Source organism: Rousettus aegyptiacus, unplaced genomic scaffold (genome assembly GCF_014176215.1).
Source record: "Rousettus aegyptiacus isolate mRouAeg1 unplaced genomic scaffold, mRouAeg1.p scaffold_m13_p_3, whole genome shotgun sequence".
Lineage (NCBI taxonomy): Eukaryota > Metazoa > Chordata > Mammalia > Chiroptera > Pteropodidae > Rousettus > Rousettus aegyptiacus.
The window spans coordinates 80,482,822-80,510,589 of NW_023416306.1; the positions used below are offsets into that span (position 1 = coordinate 80,482,822).

The following is a 27,768-nucleotide window of genomic DNA, read 5'->3' on the forward strand; positions in this document are numbered from 1 at the left end:
CAGTGACAATGCTGTTTCCAACTGAAATTCATGATAAGGGCCTTCTGGCTTCCTTATGTCACCCAGGAGCTTTGAGATGCTTCTTTTTCTGCAGCCTCTTCTCCTCTCTAGAAGGCTCCAAGCTACTGCTTCAAAGTCTTCCTACATGAAATAAGGTTGAAGAGTAGACTGGAGCCAGATCGTGCAGGGTCTCTAGGTTATGTAAGGACAATGACTGTTGTCCTGAGAACAGTTGGAAATGATAGCAAGGTGACAATAGGAAAGAACTTGATCAAATTTGAGTCTGAAAATTCACTCTGCTGTGTGGAAAACAGACAGCAGGAAACAGGGTTAGCTTCAGGATGTGCAACTACTACAGCTATACAGGGCCCTGTTTCTCAGAGGGGCCTTGCACTTGGGGTTTAAGGCTGTATAGCTGACATCTTAACATTCTTAATAATATTATCTTTAAATCTGTGTTTTATAAGCAGAGTCTAATGGGACAATGAAGCATGCATTAAGAACTTGGAGCCTCAGCTCGTGTGTAGTCCTGCGTTCTACCACCTCCCCTGGATGTGTTCTCAGCTTTTGCCTCCCAGCTCCTGCCTAACAATCACTGCCAACCTTTGCCCCTGGAGGGACATGGGTGCAGTTGTGGGGAGACTTAGGGTTGCCTGGTGACATCTCAGAATGGAAGGCCCTAGGGTGACAACACCATGCCACCTTCAGCAGGTGACACAGAGAAGCGAGTCTCTCTCCCACTCCTGACTCAAGTACCTAGTGCATCCTGGCATGAGTTTGCAATACCCTTGGAGATTGAAATCCACCATGGGAAAGGGAGATGCCAGTCTGAAATGCAGCCTGGTGGTGAAGGAAGTGAAACCAAGCAGCAGATAGGCTTCACACAAAAGCAAGTCAAGAAGTGGAGGGCTCTTGTCCCACAAGTGTCCCCACGCCCAGGGGAGTTTAATATTAAACAGCAAATAGAGCACCATGCCAGGTTGAAAGAACATGGGAAAGGAAAACCTTTATATTTTAGTACCTTTAATAGCAATTTTTTCCTTGCTCTTTTAGTAAAAGGCCCCACATTTTCATTTTGCATTGACCTCGGAAATTATATAGTTGGTCCTGGTAAAGAGTAATCAATGAAATCAAGTATACAAAATTCATGCAGGCCCTGCAGCTATGAATACTCCCTTAATAGTGGCTAGTAATGGTTTTGTTGTTTCTTTGGCTCAAAAGGATGAATGAAGTAGCTTTAGGAACAGAGCCTTATCAGATGACTAGCTGTGACAATTGATATCATGACAACTGATTTTGCATTTTATACTTAATCTTTGGACCTACCGCTTCTTGAATTCTTTATGCAAATGTGTTCAAATACCATGCAAAACAGGATGAGACTCTGCCTGCACAGGAGAACTCCGCATTAAAAAAGGAGCCACAGCCTGGCCTGAGGCACCACTGCCCAGACCTCAAGGCAAACTGTGTCGTGAAGTAGCTAAAAAAATCATTAAAAAGATGTGATTTTCAGGACTGGGTTTTCCTCAACAGGGATTGGCAACAGAGGGGCAGCCCAAGAACACTTCTCTTTTCCAAGGGATGCTCAGATGTCACTGACCTTCTCCTCCACCTACCTGTTGTCTCACCAGTCTATCCCCCACCCCACCCTGGCTGCCCTATTCAGGCCTCTTCAGTCTCTCAGGGATATTACAATAACATCTTCTGATCTCATCCCCTCTGAGCCACTTTCCATCTAGAGAGCTCTTTCTAGAGCCTGTCTATGGGTCCTTCAACACAGAGATCGGGTCTCCCTCTTCTCTGGGCCCCAGTCCCAACAAAATATGGCAGGAGTTGATGCCCAACAGGTTTGTGATCTGGTTGAGAGAAGGCTATGGTGGTCACAGTGGTTGGCTTCCACCATCCACAACTCAGTCAAGGAATCCCCTTCCTGAGGCCAATGATGGTGACATGTGATCTTGTGACTCATTTCTGGTCAATGAGACATTAGGGGAGGTATGCGAGGGATGGGGGAGTAGAAGAGGAACTTTGGCGAAAATGAGACACAAGGAGGTAATCTTTTTTTTCCTCTAGATGTAGCTGTGTCAGGAGATATAGAGATGCTATAGGCCCAGAAGTAAGGTAGCAAATGGAGGAGAACCACAAAAAAACTGAGCCAGGGCCCAAATGTACCCCACCTGGAGGCTGCCCTGCTTCCAGACCCCTCACGTGAAAAATTACACACTTTCTCTGGGTCAGACACTCTAGTTTTATGTTCCTTGCAGCCAAGGCATCCTCAATGGGTACAAATAATGGTGAGCTCAGAAGACCCTGTGCCATTGCTAAATTCTCCCCCAACAGCACCACAAAACCCACCAACCTCCCTTGGCTGAGTTTTAACAGCTATCAATTGGGGTGAGAGGTTCTGGAGGCACAACTTGAGAAAGGAAGGATGAAACCAGCTGTAGAGAGAGGGATTTTGGTAAAAGATGCCTGTGGAGGTTAGAAGAGTAGGCTTTGGCATCAGACAGATCTGGGCCCAAAGTGCAGTGCTCTGCTTACTGGCTGCGAGGCTTTGGGTGAGTTATATAAAGTCTTAATCACTGGTTCACTCCTCTGTGAAGCAGGGATGATGACAGAGTATGCCCCACAGGGTGGGGTGAGGACTAAGTAAGATGGCCCATGTAAAAAGTTTAATGGTGCCTCTGACACTCATTAAGTGCTTCAAAGCTGAGTTGGCTATTCTGGGAGCTGCAAAAGCTGGGTAATGGGATTGGGAGGTGGAAGACCTCTCTGTAGCAGAGACCTTTACAGTCTCTTTAGATGCCTCCTGTTACTTCCTTCCTCAATTGTTTTAGTTTACAATCAGCATGGCCATCTATCCAGGACTGCCCCAGCTAGAATAGAACAATTGAAAAAGAAAGTCCTTGTATGTGGGAGCCTTGAGTGGGCCATAAGGAATGGAAGGATTTTCCCAGGTGAGGAAGATCAAGGAAGGCATGTCAGGAGGGAGGATAGGAAACAAAGGGGTGAAAGTGTGGAGATAGGAGTAGGAAGAGTATCTTTGTGGAGAGGGAAAAGGCCTGTTTGCAGCAGAAATTTGTGGGGGGTAATAGAAAGAACCCCTGGAGAGGCAGGGGAGAGAGCCTGGCTGTGAAGTTTTCTGCCTTCTGTTAACAGAGCATTTCTAGTCTGCCTCTAGTACTAGAGGCATCACCCTCATTTGATAGATGGGGAAACCAAGGTCAGGGAGGCTAAGTCAGTGCTATCAAAGGTGGTGATGCCATTGGGATGAGGTACAGACTCTCAACATTAGGCCTTTGGGGTTCAAGTCGATACATCATTGGCTGTCTTCAACTGCAAACAACAGAAACCTAACTGGGGTTACTTCAATGCTAAAGATGTTTATTAGCTCAAACCCAAGGATTCTGGAGGTAGGGGGCTACAAGGGCAGCCCCACTGCTCTGCAATACCTCCTGATGTGTTCTTTTGGGGGCAGCTATTTCAGAATCTTGAGTGTGTCTCATCTCTAACCCTAGGAACACATAACTGGCACTTGAAGGCTTAGCCCTCTTCTAAAGGAGCTTTCATCTGTTTTTTCAAATTAGTCAATGGGAGTCCTCAGTGAGGGTGCGGATTTGTAAACAAGCTGCCTCACTCCTTCTTGTCAACTGGCCCTGGCATCTCGTGTTAAGTGGGCAAGCCCTGGCTCATTAGAGCTGTGTCTGGGGCTCCAACCTAGGCCTTTTCTCAAAGTTGTACCTGACAGTGCCCCTAGCATCTGCCCAATCAAACCAGAAACTCCAGTGTTGATATCAACACTTTCTCTCTTCCAAAGACTGAGAGTGGCAGATGGGAAAATTGAGATCATAGAGTTGGAGGGTCAATTAAGGTCCCTCAACCACTGAAAGGTAGGGCCCAGACGAAACAAAAACTGAGCCTTATCCTGGGTTATTGAACTCCACTGTCTATATCTTTACCTCTCTTGATCCAACCACATTCTTCCTGAAGATTCTATCTTTAAACGGGACTTCCTATTCCAGGGAGTGTCTAATTTGGAGGCTCCATGGCAGGTGCCCATGAAGCCTCAGGCTATTATTCCTTGGTCAGGTACCCACTCACTCCACCTCCGTGCCTCCATGGTGCCCCAACGCTCAGTTGTATCTGCCTCCAGACCATGAGCTCTTTGAGGGCAGGATGTAGATCGGGGCACTGAGCAGTAGGGTATGATGAATGATAGCAATTTCCTGGGCCTGGGGAAGCCCCTCCCAAATGGTTTGGTAGTGAAGTGTGGTGAGTCTAGCATATATGCTCATGGTCTGGAGCGGGGCTTAGGTGGTGGGCAACAACACCCTGGTCCCTACCCTTTCATTGGCGACATCTTCAGTGGGCCTCAGGTTTATGGCTTCTGAGAATAGTTCAGCTAGGACATCAGAAGTTGGCAAGAGGAAGCAGCAGGGTAGAAGATGGCAAGTGTCACTGCACAGGGAAGTACAGTGACTCTGCTTCCTGTGGGTGAAGGTTCTGGTGCCCGCCCCCAAGGAGAAGTTGCACAAACCTTCCTGTGTAGCCTTGGGCTGCCTGTCTGCCTGGCCTGTGTACCACTCTGTCTCTCCCACTGTCCACTGCCTCCTACTTGGAGCCAGCATCCCTTCTCAGTCCTACAGCCTACACCGGGTCTTCCATCACCAATATCATCACCATAAGGCTGTCAAGGGGCTGGGCAGGACACTAAGACCCGCCTCCCATCCCCGGGCACTGTTCCTTCCTCATTTTGCTGCTGATTCTAGCCCCAAAACAAAACAGGTTAAACCTTTTTCCTCCCTCTGGCAGCACATATCTGGCTGTGGCTACCTTCTGAGGCACTGCAGACAGCACCAGCTGAGTCAGGGGAGCCTGGGCCAACCCTGCCAGCACTAGGACAGTGCTCCTAGCTCCTGAGCCTCACAGCCCCATCTGTGGCAGGAGAGAAAGCTTTGCCGTGGAAATCTCCTAAGGATGATGTCCCAGCTTCAGTTCAGAGACGCCTTTTGGGTGAGTAAAGACTGCTGGGGAATGGGCCTCGGGAGGGTAGCTTGGCTAAAATTTCCCTGGGGCAGTTGATGGGGATGTGGTTCCAAGAAAAGTGGGGGGGGGGTTGTCATAAAAATGGCTGTTCATTTTTGGTCTTAATTATGGAGGTGACCTGCATCATTGTCCCTTCCATGTTGTAAAATGAAAGAGATCCTCAAGCTGAGGTACTGACTTCTCTGCAAACTTCAATACAGTGGACAAGGGATAGCCCCTGTAGTCCCAGGACTGATTTTTCCTCCAGGAAACCCTTCCCCTAGCAGTATCTTTTGAGGAGAGTCTAATATGTGGGTGGGAGTTTGAACAGGCCATGCAAAGTGAGAGGGAATGAGTCACAGGTTTGGGGACCAAACAAATTGAATTCAGATCTTGGCTCTGCTATCTGAAGTCTGGACAAGTCATTTTACCTCTGTCAGCCTTATTTTCTCCATCTATATAGTGGAGACAAATATTAATAAACATACCAACTGAATGGGAGGATTAAAAAGGTGATCAAATGTAATAAAGTCCCCAGCACCTTTACTCGCATCCAAATGGTAATTCTCTTTTCTCACCCAAGCTCCCTCTTTTTTCAGCCTTTAAAGAACCATTTAAGGAGACAGCAAGTAAGAACAATTCTTTGCTTGCATTCTTTTTTTTTTTTTTTTTGATTTACAGGTGTAAATCAAATCCTTTCCACTATGAAATAATGGCACCCACCTGGCTTGTGGAGGTAAAATGTCTTGGCCCAGGCCACACAGCCTGCAAGCCCAGTTTGGACCCTAGATCTCCTCGACTTTTTTCCAGCTATTTCTCAACCTTCTCTTCTCCTCAAGCTCTGGCTGTCCCCAGTGGCTCACATGGAAAAGCTCAGATCTTTCTGGTTATTGCTGACGAATGTGGCTGTCCCAAGGGTTCCCCTTTCGGCCCCATAGAGGCTTCAGCCAACAGCCTCCCTTTCCTAGGCCCTTTTCTGTGCCTCATGGCCAGCATGTGAGTCACCTGCTTCTCACCTGCATTGACCAAAGAGTGAAAAGAGGGCTGCCTGGGGAGAACACCCTGTACCTCTCTCTGGGCCTTCATTTCCCTATCTCTACAAAGAAGGAGTGAGACCACCCCAGAGAAGGCAATGGAAGTAGATGTGGCTCAGCCTATGCCAAGTGCCAGACTGGCAGCCGAGGCTCACTCAGGGCAGAGTGAGGGGAGCGGATGTAATAGAGGAGGCAGTTAGTAACCTGATCACTGCTCTGACTTGGAGTTGGGAAAAGGGGTGAGGCCCAGACATCCAGGTTGCTCTGTAGCCCAAGGCAGGGCAGGAGACCCTAAATTTTTACCTCTGGGACACCTATCCCAGGCCAGGGCATCTTGACCCACCTTCCCTAAGGCAGAGCTGAGGCAGGGAGCAGTCCCATGGCAGGATCTGGGCAGCAGGGGATGGTGTGAGAGGGAGCAGGGTGTGGCAAAAGCAGCAGCAAAAAAGCTCACGGGTGGCAGCTTCCTGAACCGGCATCCTGCCAAGCTCTGCCCTTGCCCCACCTCTGAGCCTCTGTGGACTTCAAGGCCTCCAGGTGCCTCCTCTCCTCCACTACTGGTTCCCGGGGCCTAGGATGAGGGTAAAGCTTCCCTGGGGAAGGCCAAAGCTGGGAGGAAGAGAAAAATGGCCAGTGAGAGCCTCTCACACTGAGCCTAGACTGGTACCCCAAAAGGTCACTATCAGCATCATTGCTCCTGTGGCTTTGAATTCTAACACCTCCCCTAATCCTGAGCCCAGATCAGCTGGTGAAGACAAACAACACTCCCTGAGCACTAAAGATAAGCTAGACATTGTCCTCAAGACCATGTGTCAATTCACCCATTTAAACCAATGAAATAGATGCTATTGTTATCCATATTATTCAGAGGAAAAAATTAAGACAGAGTTTAAGTAACTTTCCCAAGGTCACACAGCTGGGATCAAACCCTGACTCCAATGCCTAAGTTCTCATTCAGAATCCTTATCAACATGGCAGATCACTAAATCTGGGGGCCACATCGGTGAAACGGATGGAAAAATTCTGTCCTTTCTACCTCCCAGAGAAGTAAGATCAGACAAGGTCGATAGAAGTACCTCGAAGCTCAATTTACAGACAAATCTGTAGAACACAAAAGACATACTGATCTAACTGCCATGGAATTGTTAGGGACAGAGCCCAGCCTGACCTTTCCCTAGTTTTCCCCCTACCCTAGCCTAAGGCAATGCCATTAAACCATGCAGTTTGGCAGCACACTGTTTGAAAATTACCAGTCTTTAATAGAAAGGAAATTCCCCAAATTAGAAGAATTATGTCCAATACCACAGCACTTCATCTATCAACTATCCAGAACGCAGGTGTCACCAGCTGTTTCTGACACTCACAGTAAGTAGTTTCTGAGGAGCTAAGATCTTGCATTAAAGGTCACATACTTTATTCATATGAGATGGCTCAAAACTTTAGTTAGAGCCTATGAACTCTGATTTTACCCACAATTTTAACAAGATTTGTCATGTGGTCTTTTAATCTATACATGCAGCAATTAGTAGGGGTCTACATGGAACCTGATATACAATTGGTGATTAATAAATATTGGTGGACTTCAAGTGTTAGAGACAGTTTTACAGATAGCTACTAGCCTGACAGTTAAGGGAGGAAAGAAAAATTATAAAAAGCAAACATAACAGCTCAGAAGTGGTGGAAACATTCAGCGTGAGAGTAGACCATGCTGTCTCTCAGTAGGCCTATATTTGTGGTGTTACCAGAGTGGCCACACAGTATTTATTTATAGCTTGCTTTTCTCTGTGGCAGAGCATTCAGATATAGGCTGATATGGGAATGAGGTAGAGGTGGGCTGGCCACAGAGGGAGGGAAGGAATAATTTGATTTCTGTTATACACACACACAGTGACGAACAGTATTATGGCTTTACAGGAAGTTTATGGCCGAGCCTCAGAGTGGGGCCTATCATTGAGACAAGGTTGAGGCTGAGAATACAAATGTCTGAGCTGAGAGGACCTTAGATCTCCTATAACCTGCCTCGGCACCAAGCCAGAAGGACACAGAAGCCCAGAGAAGGCAGAGTCCTTTCCTCCACCCCACCCAGCTCTTATTGCCAGTGGCTCTGATCCCAGCAGACAACCAAAATGTATTGAAAGAAACATCTGTCTGCATCCTCAGCACAGGGTGGGCAAGTGAAGTATGAGCTCAGTCAATGTTTGTAGAATAAATGAATGAGCAGTGGGTGTCTCCATGGTTCCATCTGTCTTTCTGAACCCATTTCTCCAATTCACTTTGGTTATATTCTACAAATATTTTTAAGCAGGGTTCTCTACTAGGTGTTTAAAGCTGGACCCCAAGCCTCACCCCGACATCCAATAAGATAAATGAGACTGTCTTGGACTCAAGGAAGACACTCAATGCTGAGGACTTAAGTTCCCCAAAAACTGGGCCAGGAACTGTGTGCCAACAGGACCAGGGCTCTGAGATGCACCTTCCCCTCCCACTAATTCACTCCCTCCTACACCTATACAGCCAATGGTCTTTGCAAAGAAGTCACTGGATGTTATTTTAAGAGGGAAAATCTAGTCCTAGACCAGAATTTATTGAGGTCCACATCTTATCCTTTTGGGGGTCATTAAAAGGAAAAGTAAGGGCCTGAGGAGGCTGGGCCACATACACTACAATGACCTCTCACCAGCCACCTGCCCCCCGCCCCACACACACCTTTGGGCAGGAACCACCAAGTGGGACAGAGAGAACAGGCCTAAACTTTTCCCTCTGACTTGCGGTCACCTCTCCTCTTTAAAGCTGGGCTCCAGCTTTATCTGGAAACCTCTGTGCCAAGCTGGGAGGAACCAAATTCTCCACAAGACAGAGGACAGAGGAAGGTATGGCTCCCCGGGTTGGGAGATGAATCACCAGGGAGATAAAGAGGGAGAGGGACTGAGGCTGGGCCCACCCCACCCCCATCACATGCCTGTTCAGCTGCTGTTGCCTCTTCCCCTTCCCAGTTCTGAAATTCTGAGGTTCCCCATTTAGGAGGTTACAGAAAGGGGGCCCCACTTTCAGTCTGCCCTAAAGCTGACTGTCCCCCATCTCAGGACTCACCAACAGTGTCCCCAGGGCCTCACAGAGAATCAGGAGAGGCTGACATTCATTGGGTGCCCACTCTGATCTAGGCAGCCAGAGCTACAAATGTACCTTCTAAAGAAACAAGGTGATTAATACAAGGTCCTAAAGGGAAAGAGAGAAATGGAGAAAAACAGGAGTAGAGCACCCTCAGTTGTCTCACCGCACAGAGACAACTGGTAATATTTTGCTGTGTTTCTCTAAGATTATTTTACATGGGTGCTTTTGTATTCTCCCCTACTTTTTTTCTTGCATTTTAAATTTACTTTTAATTGTGGTAAAATATACCTAATATAAAATTAATCATCTTAACCATTTTATGTGTTCAGTCCAGATTTGTTAAGTGTATTCATGTGGTTGTGTGACCCACCCCCCACCTTTTTAATGTAATTCCATTTTGAACATGTGTGGTTGTTGGTGTGATTTCCTATTCTTCAAAACATTATTGCTAATGACTGCAAGATCCTCCAGCTTGTGGATTTGGTGGCTGTTTCATGATTTATTTATCTGATCCCCTATTGTTGCACATTTAGGTTACTGCCAATTATTTACTACTCTGGACAGTGATGAAATGGATAGAACTTTGTATATCGAGGATTTTCATTGAAGGATTATTTCTTTGGGTACATTCTCAGAAGAGATGAGAAAGTGGAGAATAGTCTTCTAGCATTTGGTCCTCTGGCTGGACAGGAGATTTTTCATGCAGGAAAGAGGGAACAGAGTATCCTGGAAGGGGCTGAGAGGGCCAAATCCAGAGGGGCTTTGCTGGGAACCAAAGTCTGCTCAGACACTGTGGGAGGACTCTCAGTATGGCAGGCCCTACAGTCCTGAAGGCCGAGGAGTCCAGTAGCAGGAGCAGGTCCTCTGGACCAGCAGGGGTCGGTGGATGGAGTAAGAGGTGAGAGAGGGAGGCCCTGGCTCTTCTGCCTTTGCCTCCACCAACTGTCTTCCCATGCAGGAGATGAGTGTGCCTATCAGAAGAAATGATGATGGACGCTTGTGTTCTCTCTGCACTGGCTAGGAAAGCTCTTTAAGGCTTTTATGTGTATTATGTATAAAAAGCACAGAGCCAAACTGTATATATATGATTTTGGCCTATTGTGAAAAGTGGGGGAAATGAGCATTTATATTGACATAGGCTTGTTTTAACAATGACACTCTCTAGAAAGACACACAGAGAATTAAATAAATTAATGACCTTTGTTGGAAGTGAGAGAAAAGATATTGGTGGGGAACAGGAATGAGTGGCAGTGAGTGCTTTCACTATGTACTTTTTAAATACTTTTTCATTTTGGGATTATATAAACATATCACTTTTTGGAAAAAATGAAATTAAAAATAAAATGAGACTAATTTACTTCGAGTTTTGTAAAGATTTTTTTTCTGAGTCCCAGCTACTTAAATGACACCAGAGTGGCAACAATTCCTGTTCATTGAATGCCTAATATGTACCAGGCACTGTGACAGTCATTCCACATGGGTCCCCAAATTAATCCTGCATGGAAGGGTTGTCAGTGTCCTCCCATCTCCTGCATGGAGTCATGGGCAGGTCAAGGGCTTAGTCCATGGTCATACATCCAAGGCAGAGCAGGGACTTCCCCTAGGTCTATCCAATGTCATCATGCTCTGCTCCTGAATTCAAGGCGATTGGCTAGTTTTTTCTTGGTTCAATTATAACTTCTGTAGGATAAAAGGGTGGTATTGGTTTTTATGGTCTTGGAAGTAGGACGACTTTTCTCTCCATTTCCCCCCTAATTTTCTGTAAGTGATCACAATTACATGTCATTAAAAGGAAAATATTTGAAAACAAAACTAAGAAATTTCTGTTTTCAAGGCCAAGATGGTCATTTTAGGTAAAATTTGTGGTTGATAGCATTCCTCTTCCACATACTCTGTGCATGCTTTGTGGTACATGGGCCTCCCAGGACCTGAGATCTTGGTTCATCTGTGCTCATGCCACAGGACGTGGCCAGCTATCTGATGATGATAGCAGATTACAGAGGTTTGTGGTTATGTTTGCTCTGCTTTTGCAATGCCTGAAGATGGCTACCTAGGTAGGATTCACTGGCTGCAGTGTCCTGGATCAAAAATGTAGCTCATATCTTTGATTTTTTCCTTGGTGGAAAATGAGATCTGCCTCTCAATGACTCTTTTTGCACTCCAATTCCCAGGAATTCATGGACCGTTCCTGGTTGCTCCCGACACTTACGGACAGCTAGGATAGCCCCTGAAATAGAAAGACAAGGCCTTGTTTGGGCTTTGAAAGGATGGATGAGGATTTGAGAGATGGCAGGAAGACAAATGGCACTCCAGATAGAAGGAATGGCAGGGGCAAATGTGTGGAGGGAGAGTAAACACAGTGTATTTGGAAGACAGATTTCTGGCCCACAGGATTGTTCAGGGTGGCTGGAAGAAAAGGAAGACTCAAGCTGAGTTGTGAAAGGTTCTGACCAGCCTTCGATGGCAGCAGAGATACCGTCTTCTGCTCTTTGCACCCTCTCGGGGGGTAGATGTTTCTTCTCATGCAAAGGGGTCTGAATGCTGCAGACCGTGGGCAGGATGCCCTCCCTCCTCACCCAGACCCTGAGTAACTCTGCAAACCACATGATGGAGGGAACTCATTGTGGAAACTAATAACACTGTCTCAGCTTCCAGAAAGAAAGAGTGGTACTCTGTGCCCTGCGGGCTGCCCATGCCAGGGCTCCCTGCTGGCCTAGCTCTAGAAGATCCCTTCCTCACAGGCTTTGAAGCCTCACCTGGCCCCCACCCTCACTTGCTGGGAAGCCTTGGAGAATCATTTCCCCTCTCTAAACCTCAGCTTCCTCATCTGTAAGATGTTAGAGTGATGCTCACTTAGGATAAAGGCTTTGAAGATGGGGGGAGGGGAGCTCAGGGCAGTGCTAAAGGGGCCATCTTCTGCTGCTCACCATAGGCTAGGTCCCAAGGGACCCAGACTTATAATTGGATATGCACCTACAGAGTGAGCCTCTGATGTGGATCCTCTTGTTCCCAGAATGCCTACCCAACTGTTTATCACTGCATATTAAATTCTACCACTAGAAAGTCTTCCCGGGGCTTCAAGTGACAAAATGCATTTAATTCCAGCAATAGCCCTGTGACGTTGATATACTTATTCCATTTTACAAAGAGTAAACCAAGGCTCATAGAGAAGATGTGGGCTTGGAGATGCCACCCAGATGGGGGGCAACTGTGCCAAGTCTGACTGCTACCTTTCCAGGCCTGGGTCAAAGAAACTTTGGGGATTAAAAGGAGGGTATTAGTGGTTTGCTGAGACCTGGAACCCTGAGCAATGAATGACTGTACAGGCAAGCAAGTGACAGTCCTTTTCCGCTGGTGTTGACAGGCCACTCATTATTGTGTAACAGGAAGTGCTAGCTGGAGCTCTAGTAGCAGCCAGGGTAGGGATGGGGTGACCAGATGGGACTCAGGGCTTCCCAGCTGTGGAAATGGGAAAACAGAAGCTGAGTCATACTGGGGAAGAAAAGAAGGGGTGATGGGCTGAGGCAGGACAGTGTTTGACATATTTAGGAATAACAAGTAGTCCATAAGTAGGTTGGGGTTTCTAGAGAGAGAATGTGTCTTTGTACCAGGTATCTTAGGATAGGTGTCCCCTGCCCCAAGGATTGGAGGGGTCCGTGTAAAGGCAGATAAATGTGAGGTGATTTGCGGCTTTCCTAAGATGACCCAGGATAGGTGTCATAGAGAGCCAAGAAAGCAAAGACATATGTTTATTTTTAAAAAAACAAAAGCACATTCAATGCGGTTAGATGAGCTAGCCTAGGTTCAGTTAGGCTGAGTTTGAGATTAGAAACTTGTTTCCATTGACCCACAGTCTGACAGACGGCTCCGTAGGGCCTCTCAGTGCACCTCATCAGAGCAGCCAAGCAGCCCAGCTGGCTGGGGCCCTGAGACATCCGGGCCCCTCGGTGTACGTCCTATCTGGGCCCCAACATGCGGGAACCCTGCAAGCCTGTGTCTGACGGTCACCCTGCAGCCTTCCAGAGGCCCTGTCAGACAGAGCTCTGTGAACTTTCAGGGGCTTCCACGAATCACACATACCTGGGTGAGGTTGCGAGGAGCACCACAAGCAACAAAAGAGGACCTACTACGTGTGTTTTGGGGGCCTCTTATCTCTTTAATACTGACCACAGGGTGCTATTGTTTGAGGACTGTGAAGATAAGAGAAGTTATACAATTTGTTCAGGCTTACACAGCAATTGCATGGGTGTGCCTGGCTTTCCACCAAGGCCTGTCTAGCTTGAAAGCTTTGTTCTTTTAAATAGGCCTCCTCCATCATCAGGAAGGAAAGATCTTCACTACCACACTCCCCTCCCCCCAGCCTGCAAAGTGCTGCCCACTTCCCCTCTGTTCTCTCAAGTCTTAAAGGCTCCTGCTTTGTGAAACCAAAATGTGTAGAAAAGTCAGAACAAAGAGGGTGGTGGTGGAAGATGGTGAACAATGTTCTGGTCAGGACCTGGAGGTGTGAATGAGCTCCTCAGGTTTAGAAACCTGGAAGTCTGATATTCATAGTTGTAAGTCAGGCTGAAAGGCACAGTGAGAGATCTGAGGGAGCAGGGGCAGGTGTGTGAAGAGGTGGCCTGAGGCCAGCTGGAGGAGAGTCTGTGAATCAGGTAGAGCATATATGGGGTCTTCCTAGGAACTAACGGGAGCCAATTTGAGGGAAAGAGAAGTGGATATGATGTGCACAGGTAGGGGACAGTGCTCTTGATACTTTATCACCTCTAATCATGAGAGAACTCTGTCATGTCAGGACTGTGTTTTCATTGCCCCATGTTACAGATGAGCAACTGAGGCTCAGCAAAGTGAATGACTTGCCCAGGTCACACAGCTCCTCTGCGACACCACTGCCAAGGTGATCTGGCAGTAGAGGCTCACTAGGGTCCAGCAGTGGGTGGGGCAGGAGGCAGATATCAGTGGCCAAGGGTGAGGGAAGTGGGGCAGTAGGGCCCAGGGGAAGAAAAGAACTGAGCTTCCCTAGACTCTGAGTCCTGGAGGAGATTCTGACCCTTCAGCAGTGACAGGCATTGTCCATCCCCCACCCATGGCCGGCCACACTGGGCTTCCTGCTGCATAGGCTCCAGCTTATGAGTGACCAGCCAGGGACTGGGGGCTGACACCAATGGTTCGGGCACTGTTCTTGCATACCCCCTTTCCCAAGTTTCAACCCTCCCACACTACACCTGCCAGAGGATGCTCTATTGGAATATCACAGCATCTCTCTCTGTATTCCATATCTGGGGCCACTTGGGCTCTTGGGAAATCCTTCCTTGCACTGACCCGAACTTGGCCTCCCTATCTCTACCTTCATGAGTCATGGGTAGGGCTCTGAGGACACCAACCACAGACATTCCCTCTATTTCTGATGGCCCCATAAAAGTCTTCAGGTGACATCATTCCTTGAGTTCCTCAAGGGCCTTAGCTTGAAACCCTTCCTCCTGGGATACTCTGGGTAAGCACTCAGCTTGCCTACTGAAGTCTCTGGTCATCCATCCATTCAAGCCATACCTGGGTGTTTGTTCTTGTGCCTTTCTCAGTTTGCTGAACAGTAGCAGTGGAGATGAGCCCCACTGCGGAGTGATAGCTGAGGGGCAGTAGAGAGAGCATGGCTGCTACTCACTGACTTATCCTCTCTGAGCCTCATTTTCCATATCTATACAACAGAGATAATAATACTATTGTAAGAAGTAGAGGGGATGGGTCTGTCTGATTTATTAAAGGTTCCGGGTAATGAGTCTTTGAATCTGCAAGCAAATGGTCTAGTGCCCTCAGCAGGGCACCTCAGGGGCCAGCAGTCATAAACCATGTTCTCTCAAGGATCCCCCTGAGGCAGTTTATTCAGCTCTTTGCTGAGCATTGCTGTGCAGACACTGGGCACCAGGACCCAGTAGGGCACCAAGATCCAGTAGGGAACCAGACAGGCCCATTCTGCCTTCATAGAGCTGCCCTCTCAAGAGTTTAGTGCTGACTACCTTAGGTTTCCTAACAATCCTAATGGTTTATTTTCTCAGTCCACAAGCAACAGCAAACATGTTGCAAGCTGCTGAAGTCTCTGCTGTTAACTTTGTGTGAGAAGTGAGAGGGCAAAACTGCCCCAGTTCCGTTCTCCCCCTCGTAGCTGTTCAAAATCATTGTCTTCATCTTCTGGGTCTTCTGAGATGAGAGGAAGAAAGTCTAGTCTCCTTGTTCTGTCTCTACTCATACCAATAAAAGGTGATTTTTTTAAAAAAAAAAAGTATTTAAAAAATGAAGAGCCTATCAACATAAGAGCATGTCAGGCATTAGAAAGGTTTTTAACAAGAATGATTAGCATTTTACAAAATGAATTTTAAACTTGGTGGGGTACAAGTAAGAAACAATTTTTCTTTTACTTTCCAGAGGTACTTTTAGATCTCTCTTCCCCATCCCTGGGCACATTCTAATGCTTTTCTAGTCCTTTTCAGGTATAACTCACTCCAGTTCAACAAACTAAAATCAAAATTTCTCTCATTCCATTTAAGTTTCCCAGTCTCCTAACTGTGCATTGGAAGCCCGTGATGAAGAAAGACAACAGGGTCTGTGTCTTCACTTGCCATGTTCTACCCAAACTCACTGCCAGCTGCTTCCAGTGTCTCCATGGACAGGGCTGGCATGGGTCAGACTCTAAAAGGGTGAAAGGTCTTATTTCCCTGGTGCTGTTGTAGCTAGTGACAGTGCAGCAGGTGGCAGATACCCACAGGTCAGCTCTTCCGCTCCTGGGACCTCGACTGGTTCTCTGCTGACTCCCTGCGTGCCCCCTCATCTCACCCTCCATGCTGGAGTATCTCTCTGCAGTATTCATTCCTGCTCTGTCTGCCTCTGAGTGCTCCCAGTTGCACCCAACAGTCCACTTTACACAGCTTCCTTTAGTGTCTCCTCTCTTCCTGTCAGGCAGTTCTCAAGGGTAGAAAGTTACAAGGATACTCTTCCCAGTTACCTTCCACAGCCCCCACTTAATTCCTAGGTAAAATATTAGTGCCAATTCCTGGACACTCTCACTCCAGCGTCTTCCCTCAGACCCCAGGCAGCTCCAGCCCCTCTCTTGACTTCAGACTTCTCTAGTCACCAGTCAACCATGGCTTCCAAAAGCCAACGGACACACATCAACCTCCTTGCTAGAAGGCCACTTCCTCCCCTTATACCCACTTTACACCCAGGAAGGCCTAAAGAGGGCAAGGGACTTTATTAAGGCTACCCGGCTTAGTCCTAGCAGATGAGAACCAGGACCAAAATCCAGGTGTCTCCCTACAAAGTTAAAGGTAAAGCTGTCCTCTGATGCACTTTATATTCTGGAATTCCATGTAAAAGAGCACGTGAAAAAGGTTCTGTAGCCTTTTAAATAGGCCCTCTGGTAGCGGAGGGTATATGTGAGCTGTGGTGGAACAATAACGCCTGTTTTTGAGCCTGGCCACACCTGGGATAAAGCTATATCTGGTGAGAATGGTAGCAGCAGGCAGGAACAGGGCAAAGCATGGGGACCTACCACTTGCTGAACAGCCACTGAACTTGGGGCTTTGCAGAGAGGTGAGAAAAGTTCAGAGCCAAAATCTTGATCTAGGAGAGCTGGGTTCAAATCCCGGCTGTAAGCTGCAGGTCTCTGAGCAGGTTAGGTAATCTCTCTGGGTTCCATTGTCCTCAGCTGTTAAAATGGGGATAATGATCTTTAACCCAGTACCTGCCTCAAGGCAAGCTCTGATCACTATTCTCACCTACATACATGAGTCCATCAGCTTCTCAGATCAACCCTATGTGGTAGTAACTATTAGGCCCATTTTTACAAGGAAGGAGGTGCAGGCTAAGACAACTAGGATCATAGGACAGGGTGTGAATTCATATTTAATCCGCTAGATTTTATCCACTCTCTCCAACCAGGCCTGGACATCCTCCCTAATGTGGCAACCACAATGTGCCCTAGAGGGGTGGCCGTCAGGGCTAAGAGAGAGGTTGGCCTCTGCTCTTGCTTCCTCAATAAGGAAACCAAGTCCCAAAAGGGAAGTGGCTTGCTCAGGGCCCTGGTCCCTGCAGCCACCAAGAGTGATATAAGCAGGAAAAGGAGAAAGTGATGATGGGTAGAGAAGCTGCTTCTCTACCCATCCAGTAAGGGCATGGCAGGATTCACCCAGAGAGATAAGTAGGTGCGCTATCCTTAAGCAGAAACAAGGATCCCAGACCTTCTTCACACTGTCTTGAGGCTGAGGCAGGACTATGCTTCTTCCTGACCAGAGCTTTCCTGAGCACATGCTCCTAGAGCCTCAGGAGATCACCTGCGGCCCCAATCTGGTCCCTCCATGAGGAAAATGAGGCCTAGAGTGGTAACACGGCATAGATGGCAAGTCCTACATCTAGCTTGAGCAAATCTCCCAAAGGAGGAGGCTGCATCTGCTGGCCACCTGGCCCCTAACCCAAGGTGGATTGCCCTAGATGCTACATTTGTGGGGCTTCTGGCTGCTTGCTGGCTGTCAGCACTCAGTCTGCAGAGCCAACACAGCCCTTATCCAAGGTAGCATTCCTCTGGCCCAGCCTGGACACAGAGCTGGCTTCTTTGAATGCATGGCACTGAATGATAGCCCAAGATACAGATTTTATTTGAGGTGGAGGAAATTTGATTAATCATTTTTAAAAGTTATTTTTTAAATCATTTTTTGATGTTTCAAACTGAAAAGTTGCTAGGCTATCTATTAAATAACCAATGTAGGTGTGTGGCTTTGGAGACAAGCCAACCTGAGTTCTTATCTCATTGTCTGACTTTTACCAGTGACCTTGGGCCATCACCTCCCCTCTTTGAGCCTCCTCTTGGCCATCCTTACCTCCTTTGGCATGCATTTTCAGTAAGATAACTGCTGTGATGTTCTTGGTGCAGTGTGTGGCAGGTGGACTTCATAAATGGCAATTTCATAAAAGGCAAAGTCACGGGCAGTTTTCAAGTGACAGAGGTCATGAGTGGACAGAAGGAGGTGAGAGGCCCTGCCTTCTGGTAGCTTTGGCATTGTTGAAATGTCACCCTTAGTCCATAAATGAGGGATACCAACAGGGACTTCTTGGTACTTAAAGGGGGAGCTGGGTGGGTACAGGAAGGGAAAGCCAAGGTGGGTACCTGGAGGGGGTTATCTAGCGTTGAGTCTTGGACTGTGGGCCTGCAGGACTGATTGAATAATATGTTCACTCATTTCCTCAACAGCATTCTGAGCCTGACTCTGCCCAGCTCTGAGCAGTGAGTCAGAACTCATTCCTTTGAAGAGGTTCCTGGAGTTGGGGTGAAGGATGAGGCTGCAGGCTGGGGGAGGTTTCAACCCTTCGGGAGTCAGGCACTTCCTTGGAACAGGCTAGTCACTTGTGATTGTAGCTCACTCAGCAGCAGTCCCTGCTAGCACCACCGTGGCTCTGAGAGGGGACTGGACAAGATTCTTGAAGCTGTTGGCACTTTGGGGACATGAATTCGTGGAGATCTAGCCTGCAGGACCCCTTGCAGGTTTGATGTTTGCTTCTCTTTATATTCCGGGGGTCTCACTAAGGACAGAGTGGTTCCCCTGGAGTGTCAGGCTGTGCATGGGGCTGGCAGGGAAGAGGAGGATGTCCTGTTGCAGGACTAGGCTTCAGTCAGTGTTCCCTGCCCAGAAACCTGCCATCTCTCCTAGGAACATCATGGAGTAATAAGAGGTGCCTTTGTCCTGCCTCTGTCTTGTGTGGCCTCAGCCAGGCCCTTCCCTTCTCTGGGCTTCCGTTTCCTGGAGGACAAAGGGGCACTGGAAAAGACAGCTCCCTTCTGGTGATCTGTGGAATTCGGACCAGAATATTGATATCTAGCTTAGAGTGACCACTCTCATGGGGAGAGGGCAGGAAGCTGGTGCTCCATATTCATTTTCCTTCCTGGCTGTTGCATGCTTCTGTCCTGTGGGTCCAGAGAGAGGGCAGAGGCTGAGGGGCAGGAAACCATTGTCTGCTGGCTGATTAGTAAGCAAGTGGCTGTCCATAAAAGCTACAGAAGTGAAAGCCTAGCCCAGCTTAGGGCAACAATACCAGCCTGGACATTGGAGCTGACTTGGGCCCCAGCACTGAACTACAGAGGGTTGGGGTGACAACTTCTCCCTGCTTGGGCCTTGGGTGACCCAACCAGGGCCCGAACATCTTGCTTGTCACCCTGTGGGCAGCTGAGCCTGGGCCTCAGAAATTTCTAGGAATGCTTATAGAAGAAAGAATGAGCATGGGGTCCTAAGCATACTACAGGCCTGGGCATGGGTTGTGCCTGACATGGAACCAGTTGGGGTAATTAATGACATTGCTGCCCTTTCTTACCACATATGACTCCCCTTAGACTTGGAAGAAGAACACCTTCTCTTCCTAGAATCTAACAAAATGCCTCTTCCTGAAGGCAGCTCTCTTTTATTTTGACTCCTCCTCTGTCTCTCCCCCATAACACAGCATTTGAAGGGAGGTGTAGGGCACCACCAGCTTTTGATTCTAAGATGGTTATACTTGCCACTCCCAAGTATGTGTGTGGCCTTGTGAAAGCCTCCCTGGTTCTCTGAGCTCTGAGAGACAGGGCTATGTATGGTGTGTGAGATCAGGGAAACACTCTTTTCACTAGTCTCTGAGAATTTGGGTGTCTGTGGGGAAAAAAGAAAACACTCGGTGCCAAATATCAGGGCTTGCCCTGATTTGCAGTTGACTGGCCGAGTGCCCTTATGGTTTTAGGGATCCTGCCTCAAGAATGAACATGGGACTCAGAGATTCAAAGCCTCCTGCTCTCAGCATAACATTTCACCACTTAACTTCCAGGATAGAGCTCCCTCCACTGGCAGTTAGGGGCCCAGAAATTTGGGAGAGGGCAACCTGACCCCGGGACCAACTCCCTAGACCCAGAGATGTCTTAGGAGACCCTGTGTCTTCTCATAGTCCTTGAGTATAACCTTCATCCCCAACTTCCTGCACCAGCAGCTCGGATTTCATTCCAGGGATAAGAAGGGAGAATCATATGAGTCAGGAACACCAGGACAGGCTGAGCAAGTGCCAGGCAAGCTAGCGGCTGAGATTCAGCTGTGTCCTGGATTATCCAAGACACCGCTCCCCCCACCACCTTGGTCAAGAGGTACACCTGGGGTGTACCAGGTGTCCTAGGTATGCACCAGATGTGCTAGGTGAGCCAGATGTGTCCTACATGTCCTAGGTCTGTGAGGTATCCTACATGTGTTCTCTATGTGTGTTAAGGTATACTCCTGTCCTAACTGAAGTCGCCCCAGGGCCTGCCTCACTGGATGAGCATGAGAGGATTATCTGAACCCACACAAAGAGCACATACAGTGTAGAGACAATATAGTACAGAGGTGAAGAGAATGGACTTCAGCCGGACAGTTTTCAAGCTGTGTCACTCCGGATTCCTTTCGGTAGTCTGTGCCTCAGTATTCTTACTTAGACTGCTGAGATAATAACAGGGCTACAGAGATGATTAAAGGAGTGAGCGGTGCCAGGCAACCTGTAAGGCTATCATTATGGGGTCTTGGTGGTGGCCCTTCCCATGGCTATCTTGTGTTGGAGTTGATGTGTCCTGTACTGTGAGCTCTGATGCCAGGTGGACCTCATTTGTATTACACCTAGCACCTCCACAGATGGTGGCATGGGTTGGGGGTGGGGAGGACCTACTGTATGCCTGTGTGAATCCAGGTCCTGAATCTTAAGAGCCTACCTTTGAATGAGGAAGATGGAGGCAGATGGGGACATGGTCTGAGGGATCCTTACTAGGCTATGCCCCACCTCCCACTGCCTGTTATGGCCCTCACACATTCCTCTGTCCTATGTTACAGTGCAGGGACTTCATGGCCCATACAGGCTACGAAGTGCTGCTGCAGAGGCTGCTGGATGGCAGGAAGATGTGCAAGGACGTAGAGGAGCTGCTGAGGCAGAGGTGAGCATCAGACAGAATATGCAATGGCCAGCAAGGGAGGGATCGCACCCTCCACCCAGCTCCTGGAAGATGGCCAAGGCCCCCCATCCCAGCCAAGCTGCTGTCAAAGCATCCTCTGCTTTAAAAAGTCATAGGTGCAGCTCTCCTGTGTCTCAAGGAGTCTCAAGGAGGAGACTCAAGGGCCCACCTGTCCCCAAAGGCTGAGAGGATGGCTTTCCAGGATCCTGCCACAGATTTTTGAGGGACCTGCGGATGTTTGAGGTACCTGCAGCCAATAGAACTGAAGGAGATACATTGACTGCTCTTTGTTCTTGCAGGGCCCAAGCGGAGGAGCGCTACGGGAAGGAGCTGGTACAGATTGCCCGGAAAGCAGGTGGCCAGACAGAGATCAAGTAAGAGGTCCCAGGCCCCAGCTCTCCCATCTTTTGCCAGGCACTTTCTGGGCATTTAGACAGGCCTTAGGATGGACTGGAGAGGGTAAAGGAAGTTGTGGATGGCTCCCAGGACAGGAGTGCCTGGAAGACAACTTTCTTGGGTGTTGAGCGTCAGGTTCTGTGTGTGGGAGAAAATCCAGTGGTCTGAGTGGTGGGAAGGCTCTGGGCAGGGGAGCAGGGACCATCTGTCCTCAGGTGCTTGCAACGCAGCTCATACACCCTGGGGCAGCCTCCCTCAAAGTCCTGAGAGCTATCAGGGCCATGTGATAGGCCCTTCACTAGATGCCTGAGCCCCCTGGTTCAACCTGGGCTGCAAGGTGGGAACACACATGGATTCCGGTACTTGTTCCTCACCCATCAGCTGTGTGATCTTGAGCTGGTCACTAACACTGTGCCTTCGTTCCCTCATCAGATAATAGCACAACCTTCCCCAAAGAATTAAGCAAGTCCACGGGGTCTGCTCAGAAAGAGAGGCAATAAAGGAGCTGCTGCCATGAAGCAGCCAGGGTTCTCCAGCCCTGAGGCCTTGGTCTCTGTGTACAGACTGCCAGGCAGGGGAACAGATAAGAAGAGAGTGAAGCCTTGTGGACAGCCAAAAGAGAACCCTCTAAGAGTAGAGTGGAGTGCCTGGCTGCCTTGGGAAGATGTAAACACCCTGGGCAAGAATCGACCTGGCCTGAGGGGCAGACAGGGTGTTGGACTCCAAGTTCTGAAAGGGCTCTGAAGAGTACTTCTTCTACCGGGGAGCCAGCAACTTCTGACCCTTGCCTCTGGTCCCCTGGAGGTCAAGCCTGTGCGTGTCTGGCTCTGCCCAAGGAAAGTGGCCCCAAAACCTGTCAACTCCAAAGCCTATAACTGGGTCCTCTCATTTAAGTGTTCTGAACACTCTCCAGCTCTTCTAAAGATGCAGAGGACCCTAGCTGTTCCTTACTTCCAACCTGGAGCCAGAGAAAACATGGAAGAGCTAGAAGAAGGTTTAAAAGTGGTAGGAGCCAGGGGAGATAAACGTTCAATGCCCAAGGGTTCATGTGCTGGGCCAGAAAGCATGAGCACAGCCCTAGAATGTATGAGCTCTAGTTCCCACTTGGCCTTTGTGAACCATGTGACTGTGGGCAATCGCTTAACCTCTCTTAGTTTGGTTCTCATCTGCCCACTCCAGTGGTGATGAGAAATTGATGGAAGTCTGTTGGGACCCTTCTTTGTCTTCCCTAGTGGCGGGGTGGGTTGTTGAGAGAGCATGACTAGGGAGGAGTTCTGGCCTTCTAGGCCAGCTGTGAAAGGAACACTTTCCCAGAAAGAGTAGATACCTCCTGTGGGGAGTTGGAGAGGGTACTCTGGGAAGGGCCAAAGGGCTGTGAGTCACAGGAGACTTAAAATGGGGAAGGAGAATCCACTGAGAAAGAGCAAAAATGAGAGTGGAGCCAGGGGGAGGAGGACAGCGGGAAGGATGAGGAGGTACACAATATCTTTTCCCATTTTTAGAACTATGCAGTGACCAGAGAGAAGTTCTGGGCAGCCCTGATTCCCCGTGTGATTATAGGAGGCTGAGTGGGGCAAGATCTGCCCTGCCCTATTTACTATGTGACCCTGGGATGATCACTCCCTTTCTCTGAAATGGGAGAGTCGCCCTCAAGATTTGCTCTGGGCAATCACAATATCAAGCAGAGAGCACCAACCCACAGGAATGCTCAATCAATAACGGGGCTTTTTACAATCTCACAGGCTCCTTCCTGAATCAGATAAATTGGGGCTGCCCACTTAGCTTGAGGCTAAGTGGGCAGCCTCAACCATTTCCTTTGGGACAAGCTCCTCCGTGGACCAGATTGCTAGAAACTAGGAGCCCTTGGATGGAGAGCCTTCATACAACATGGGAGCCCAGGGCAGGAGAGAGTCAAGTTTTGCCTTGCTGCCCACCGGGAGGAGCTGGCGCCTGGGCTTGGTGTGCCTAACCTGCAGCAGGAGTGGCAGAAACGAGCCCCACAGGTTGGGAGTAGTGTGTACGAAGTAGCACTGTCCTGAGTTCCCATCAAGCTGGGGAGGCCAGAGGAATAGGGCAGAGCTGGGTGGACCGGGGAGGGTACCTCCTAGGAGAGGCAGAGAGGGAGGAAAGGCAGCTTCCTGCTAGAGGACTGGCATGGACAAAAGCTAGAAGTGGGAAAGTGCAGGGCATATTCAGAGCCAGTGAGTGACAGATGCAGTAGTGGAACCATCTCAGGTAACCTGCCGCCTCCCTTAGGGCCATGCACTGTGCAACTCCCAGCTTAGCTGACTGCGCACAACAGGTGCTTAATCAGTGTTCCTGTTGACCCACATGGCATGTACTAGGGTTAGTGAGACTAATCAGTCATTCCTTTTTTTAACTGTGGGCCAAGCACCCATCATCCATTGATTTATTTAGCAAGTATATATGGAATACCTACTATGTGCATGCCCTAAGCTGAGTTGAGGGGTGGGGTCAAAAAGTAAAAAATAAATAAAGGGTCCCACCATCCTTTAGCCAGAGTCTAGCACACTGAGGGTGAGATTTCATTCTCCCACCCAGTTCTTTGCATCAAAACCTCCCTTTAGAGCCCTCTCATGCCCAGCTCCTCTAGAAAGCTCCCCCAGACACAACAGCTTTGCCTGACTGTCAAGGTCTTGCCTTAAATCAGGTCACCCCATTCCCATACCTACCTGGAGGTCTCTTTGTGGGAAGAGTGAATGACAGCCTGGAATGCTTCCGTGTGTGGGCACTTGTGGGGGTGTGTTTGGGGTTGGCACCTCTGAGAAAGGTGGCCTGGCCGTTCAGTGTAGAGGCTGGCACTTCCTCCTACAGGGCCCATCCTCCAGTTGGGCAAGCCCCCAGCCTCCCCATGACCAAGCCTCTCAGGTCCTACAGAGGGCTTATTCTCAGCTAGTTGGAGGGCAGGCAGAGGTCTGAGGGTGGAGGCAAACAGAGAAGACAAAAGTTGGCAGATAAGTGACCCAGAAATAGTCCAGTGAGAGCAGAAAGGGGAGGGCAGCCTGGCCTGCCCAGCTTCCGCTGCCTGAAGATGCAGCGTTTCCTCATCTCCCCTGATCTCAGAGTAGCCAGAAACCTCACTCAGGCCTGGAGGCTCAGCCGCATACATTAATAGGAGGTTACTACCACCTGCACAAACAAGTCTCTGTCCCCAAACTCGAGAGATCCCCATCAGCCCTTTCAATACATCTTAAAGACAGCATTTGGTAGGTGGAAGGGGGCGTATTGATATTGCTTTAACCACACATCCAGCCCTCCAGAAAGCTCACCTTGACTCTTCCTTCTAAACTTTGCTCTGGCTATTGCCCCCATTTGTCCCCTGCCCAGTGCTACCCACACTTCAAGGTGTGACTAAAATACCACCTCCCCAGAAAACTGTCACCACCTCCCCCTTGCTAATCCTGCCCCAGGTAGAATGCTGGGGTATCCATGCTCCCAGAAACTGCACAGGGCAGGAGTTTTAGAAATTAAGGGGTTTTGAGGTGGGCAGAGCTGGGACCAACTTCCTGTGAACCCCTCAGCAGTTACATGGAGCAAGAACAGGCCCCCAAGGGGCATGGACTTAAACTCTTACACCCTCACATCCCTGCCTCACCTCCACTTGTCACAGCCTAAAATGCTGTGGTTTTCCTAACAGAAGAGATTTTTTTTTTCATAATTTCTCTTCCTCTGTGGTCAGAGAATGAAGACATCACTGAGGATGTTGGAAAGAGAGAGGTGGGCCCTGTTCCTATCAGGGGTCCTCTGACACCAGCTCCCTTCAGGCCCAGCCTCCAGCACAGGGAAGTGAGAGGAGCCACTCCTGTCGGCTGGGAGGCAGCAGCCTCCTGGCTAGCGGCGGGGCAGGGGGTAGGGAGTCCAAAGCAAGGAACTGAGGTGGTACATGGCATGTGGTAGGGAGAGTACAGAAGGAGATACTTACCCTGGAAATGTATACTGTGTTTGAGCACATAATTCCAGGCTGAGCATCCTGAGAGTCAAGTCAAATAGGGCAACAGGATGAGTTACACACAAGCACACCAGTGACTGATAGCAGAAGGTAGAGACCTGCAAGGGTCCCTGTCCTTGACATACAATGGAGACACCTCAGGGAGATGGTGGTGACAGCTTCTCTGAATGGCATGGAGGAAAAACCCAGGAATGATGGAAAAGCTAAGAGAAACCATCTTTACTAGGTTTTATGGAGAAGAAAAAGACTTCAAATGGTCCCCAAATCTTCCACAAGATCAGAGTTTAACGCTATTCTCCTGAGGAGAGTCTTTGCCAACCTACACCAGGATGCCTCTGGTCCCAGGAAAAGTTGAGTTTCTCCTCTCACCCACAGAGCTGAGGCTACATGGCTGGCCAGGAGGCTGCTGCCTCCCAGCCGGCAGGAGTGGCTCCTCTCACTTCCCTGTGCTGGAGGCTGGGTCTGAAGGGAGATAGTGTCAGAGGACTCCTGATAGGAGCGGGGCCCACCTCTCTCTTTCCATCATCCTCAGTGATGTCTTCATTCTCTGACCACAAAGGAAGAGAAATTATGAAAAAAAAAAAAAAAGATCTCTTCAGTTAGGAAAACCACAGCATTTTAGGCTGTGACAAGTGGGGGTGAGGCAGGAATGTGAGAGTGTAAGGGTTTAAGTCTGGGACCAAGAAAGAGAGAGGTAGCGTTGTGGGCCCTGTTTTGTGAGCCTTAGTGTGATGGCCTGAAGATGCCAGCACTGGGAACAGATGGGGCTCAGGCAGGAAGGTCTGCAGCCCACAGGTTAGCAGGTGTGGAGACATGGAGTTGTCAGAGCCTGCAGTCCTGACTGGCTGTTCCTGGCAGAGTGGGCATCTTCATCCATGCAGCCCTCAAGGCCCAGCAAGCTCATGGGGCAAATGGGAGCCTGAGGTGAGCACAGACTTTGTCACCATCAAGACTGTCCCAGGGTGTACACAGAGACTGAATGTTCACCTGGCAGTGCTGTGGGCTCAGGCAGGGGCTCCCAGTATCCAGTGGGTGTGGGGGAAAGGACCAACTGCTGCTAGAGATTGTGATTCCTTCTAGCCATCCAGCCTGGAAGGAAGGGCCTGAGTCCATGGGTCAAGGAGGGCAGGGCACAGGTAGGTTTGGCGTTAAGAAAGGCCTTGGTGTTCATTTATGAGTGTTGAGTTTGTTGCTCTGGCCTATAAGCCTGGGGGTAATAAGAAGGAGAACCAGGCATTGTCTCTGTTCAGTGGGCCCACAGTTCAGTGAGGTGATAGATAATCAAAGCATCAGTCCAAGGTGACAACAGGGACAAGTGTTCAGTAGGGACAGAAGAAGCAAGGCAAAGAAACTGCATAGGGAATTATCATGTGCAAAGGCCCCGAGGCAAGAAGGAGCAACACATATAGAAGGAGCTGGCGGGTACCCAGGTGACTTGGGGCATGGTGCAGAGAAAATAGGTAACAGGTGGAAAGCTGGAGGGATAGAGGTGACAAGGCAGGGTCCAGGGTGGTGGCAGTGAGAGGTGGGTAGTTAGGACATCTAGAAGGTAGTGCAGGAGGATGAAGAGGGTGGAGACGAAGTCAGCTCCTATATTCTGGTGCATATAACCAGGTAGATGGTGGTACCTTTGCTGAGAGGGGCACCCTGCAGGAGGAGCAGGTTTGCGGGGTGCTGAGTCCAGTTTTATATACTCAGAGTCTGAGGTATCCATAAGATGTTAGATCCAAAAGGAGGTGAGGACCAGGCAGCGGATGCACAGGGCCCCAAGCACTGGGATATGTCTGGGCAGAATGCGGTCATAAAGGAATTAGGAACCCACGGGCAATATGGGTGAGGGCTGGGAGTGGGGAGGAGAGGCCATGCTGAGCCTAGGGAGACTGAGGCAGGAGATGAGTTTGTGTGGAAGGAGAGGGACTGGAGGTATAACTGCTGTCAAGGCATCATTCTGTCAAAGAAGTGTCCTGCCACCCACCTCTCCCCCAGTCAGGGCAGGTGTAGTCAACACAGCAATCACCCCTCTCCCTCCTCTGGCAAGAAGCAGAAGGCAGCATTGACCTGTTCCATCCAGTGCCACCTTTTACCAGTGGTGTAGCTGTGGTCTGTTTCTTCACCTCTCTGATCCTGGTCTATGTCATCTGTGAAGTGGGGATAACGATGGTATCCTCCCTAGCAGAGTTGTGAGGATTAGATAATTTAGACCAGCGTTCTCACATTTGAGTGAACAGCAGCAGCACACGAGGCTTGTTACAGTGTGC

The 27,768-nt window shown here is 49.1% G+C and overlaps 1 protein-coding gene across 5 annotated transcripts in view; it reads left to right on the forward strand.

The window, feature by feature from the left end:
- The first annotated feature begins 4,525 nt into the window (after positions 1–4,525).
- PSTPIP1 (proline-serine-threonine phosphatase interacting protein 1) overlaps positions 4,526–27,768 on the forward strand; it is a 40,114-nt gene continuing 16,871 nt past the window's right edge. For 4 of the 5 annotated variants that reach the window (XM_016144070.2, XM_016144073.2, XM_016144071.2 and 1 more), the window contains exons 1-3: positions 4,526–5,013; positions 21,026–21,126; positions 21,444–21,518. In XM_016144070.2, the coding sequence (XP_015999556.1) occupies positions 4,978–5,013; positions 21,026–21,126; positions 21,444–21,518 (212 nt within the window). In that variant the 5' untranslated portion in view covers positions 4,526–4,977. Of the gene's footprint in view, positions 5,014–20,735; positions 21,127–21,443; positions 21,519–27,768 lie in introns of those variants that run through there. The other variant, XM_016144069.2, reaches the window with a different exon arrangement.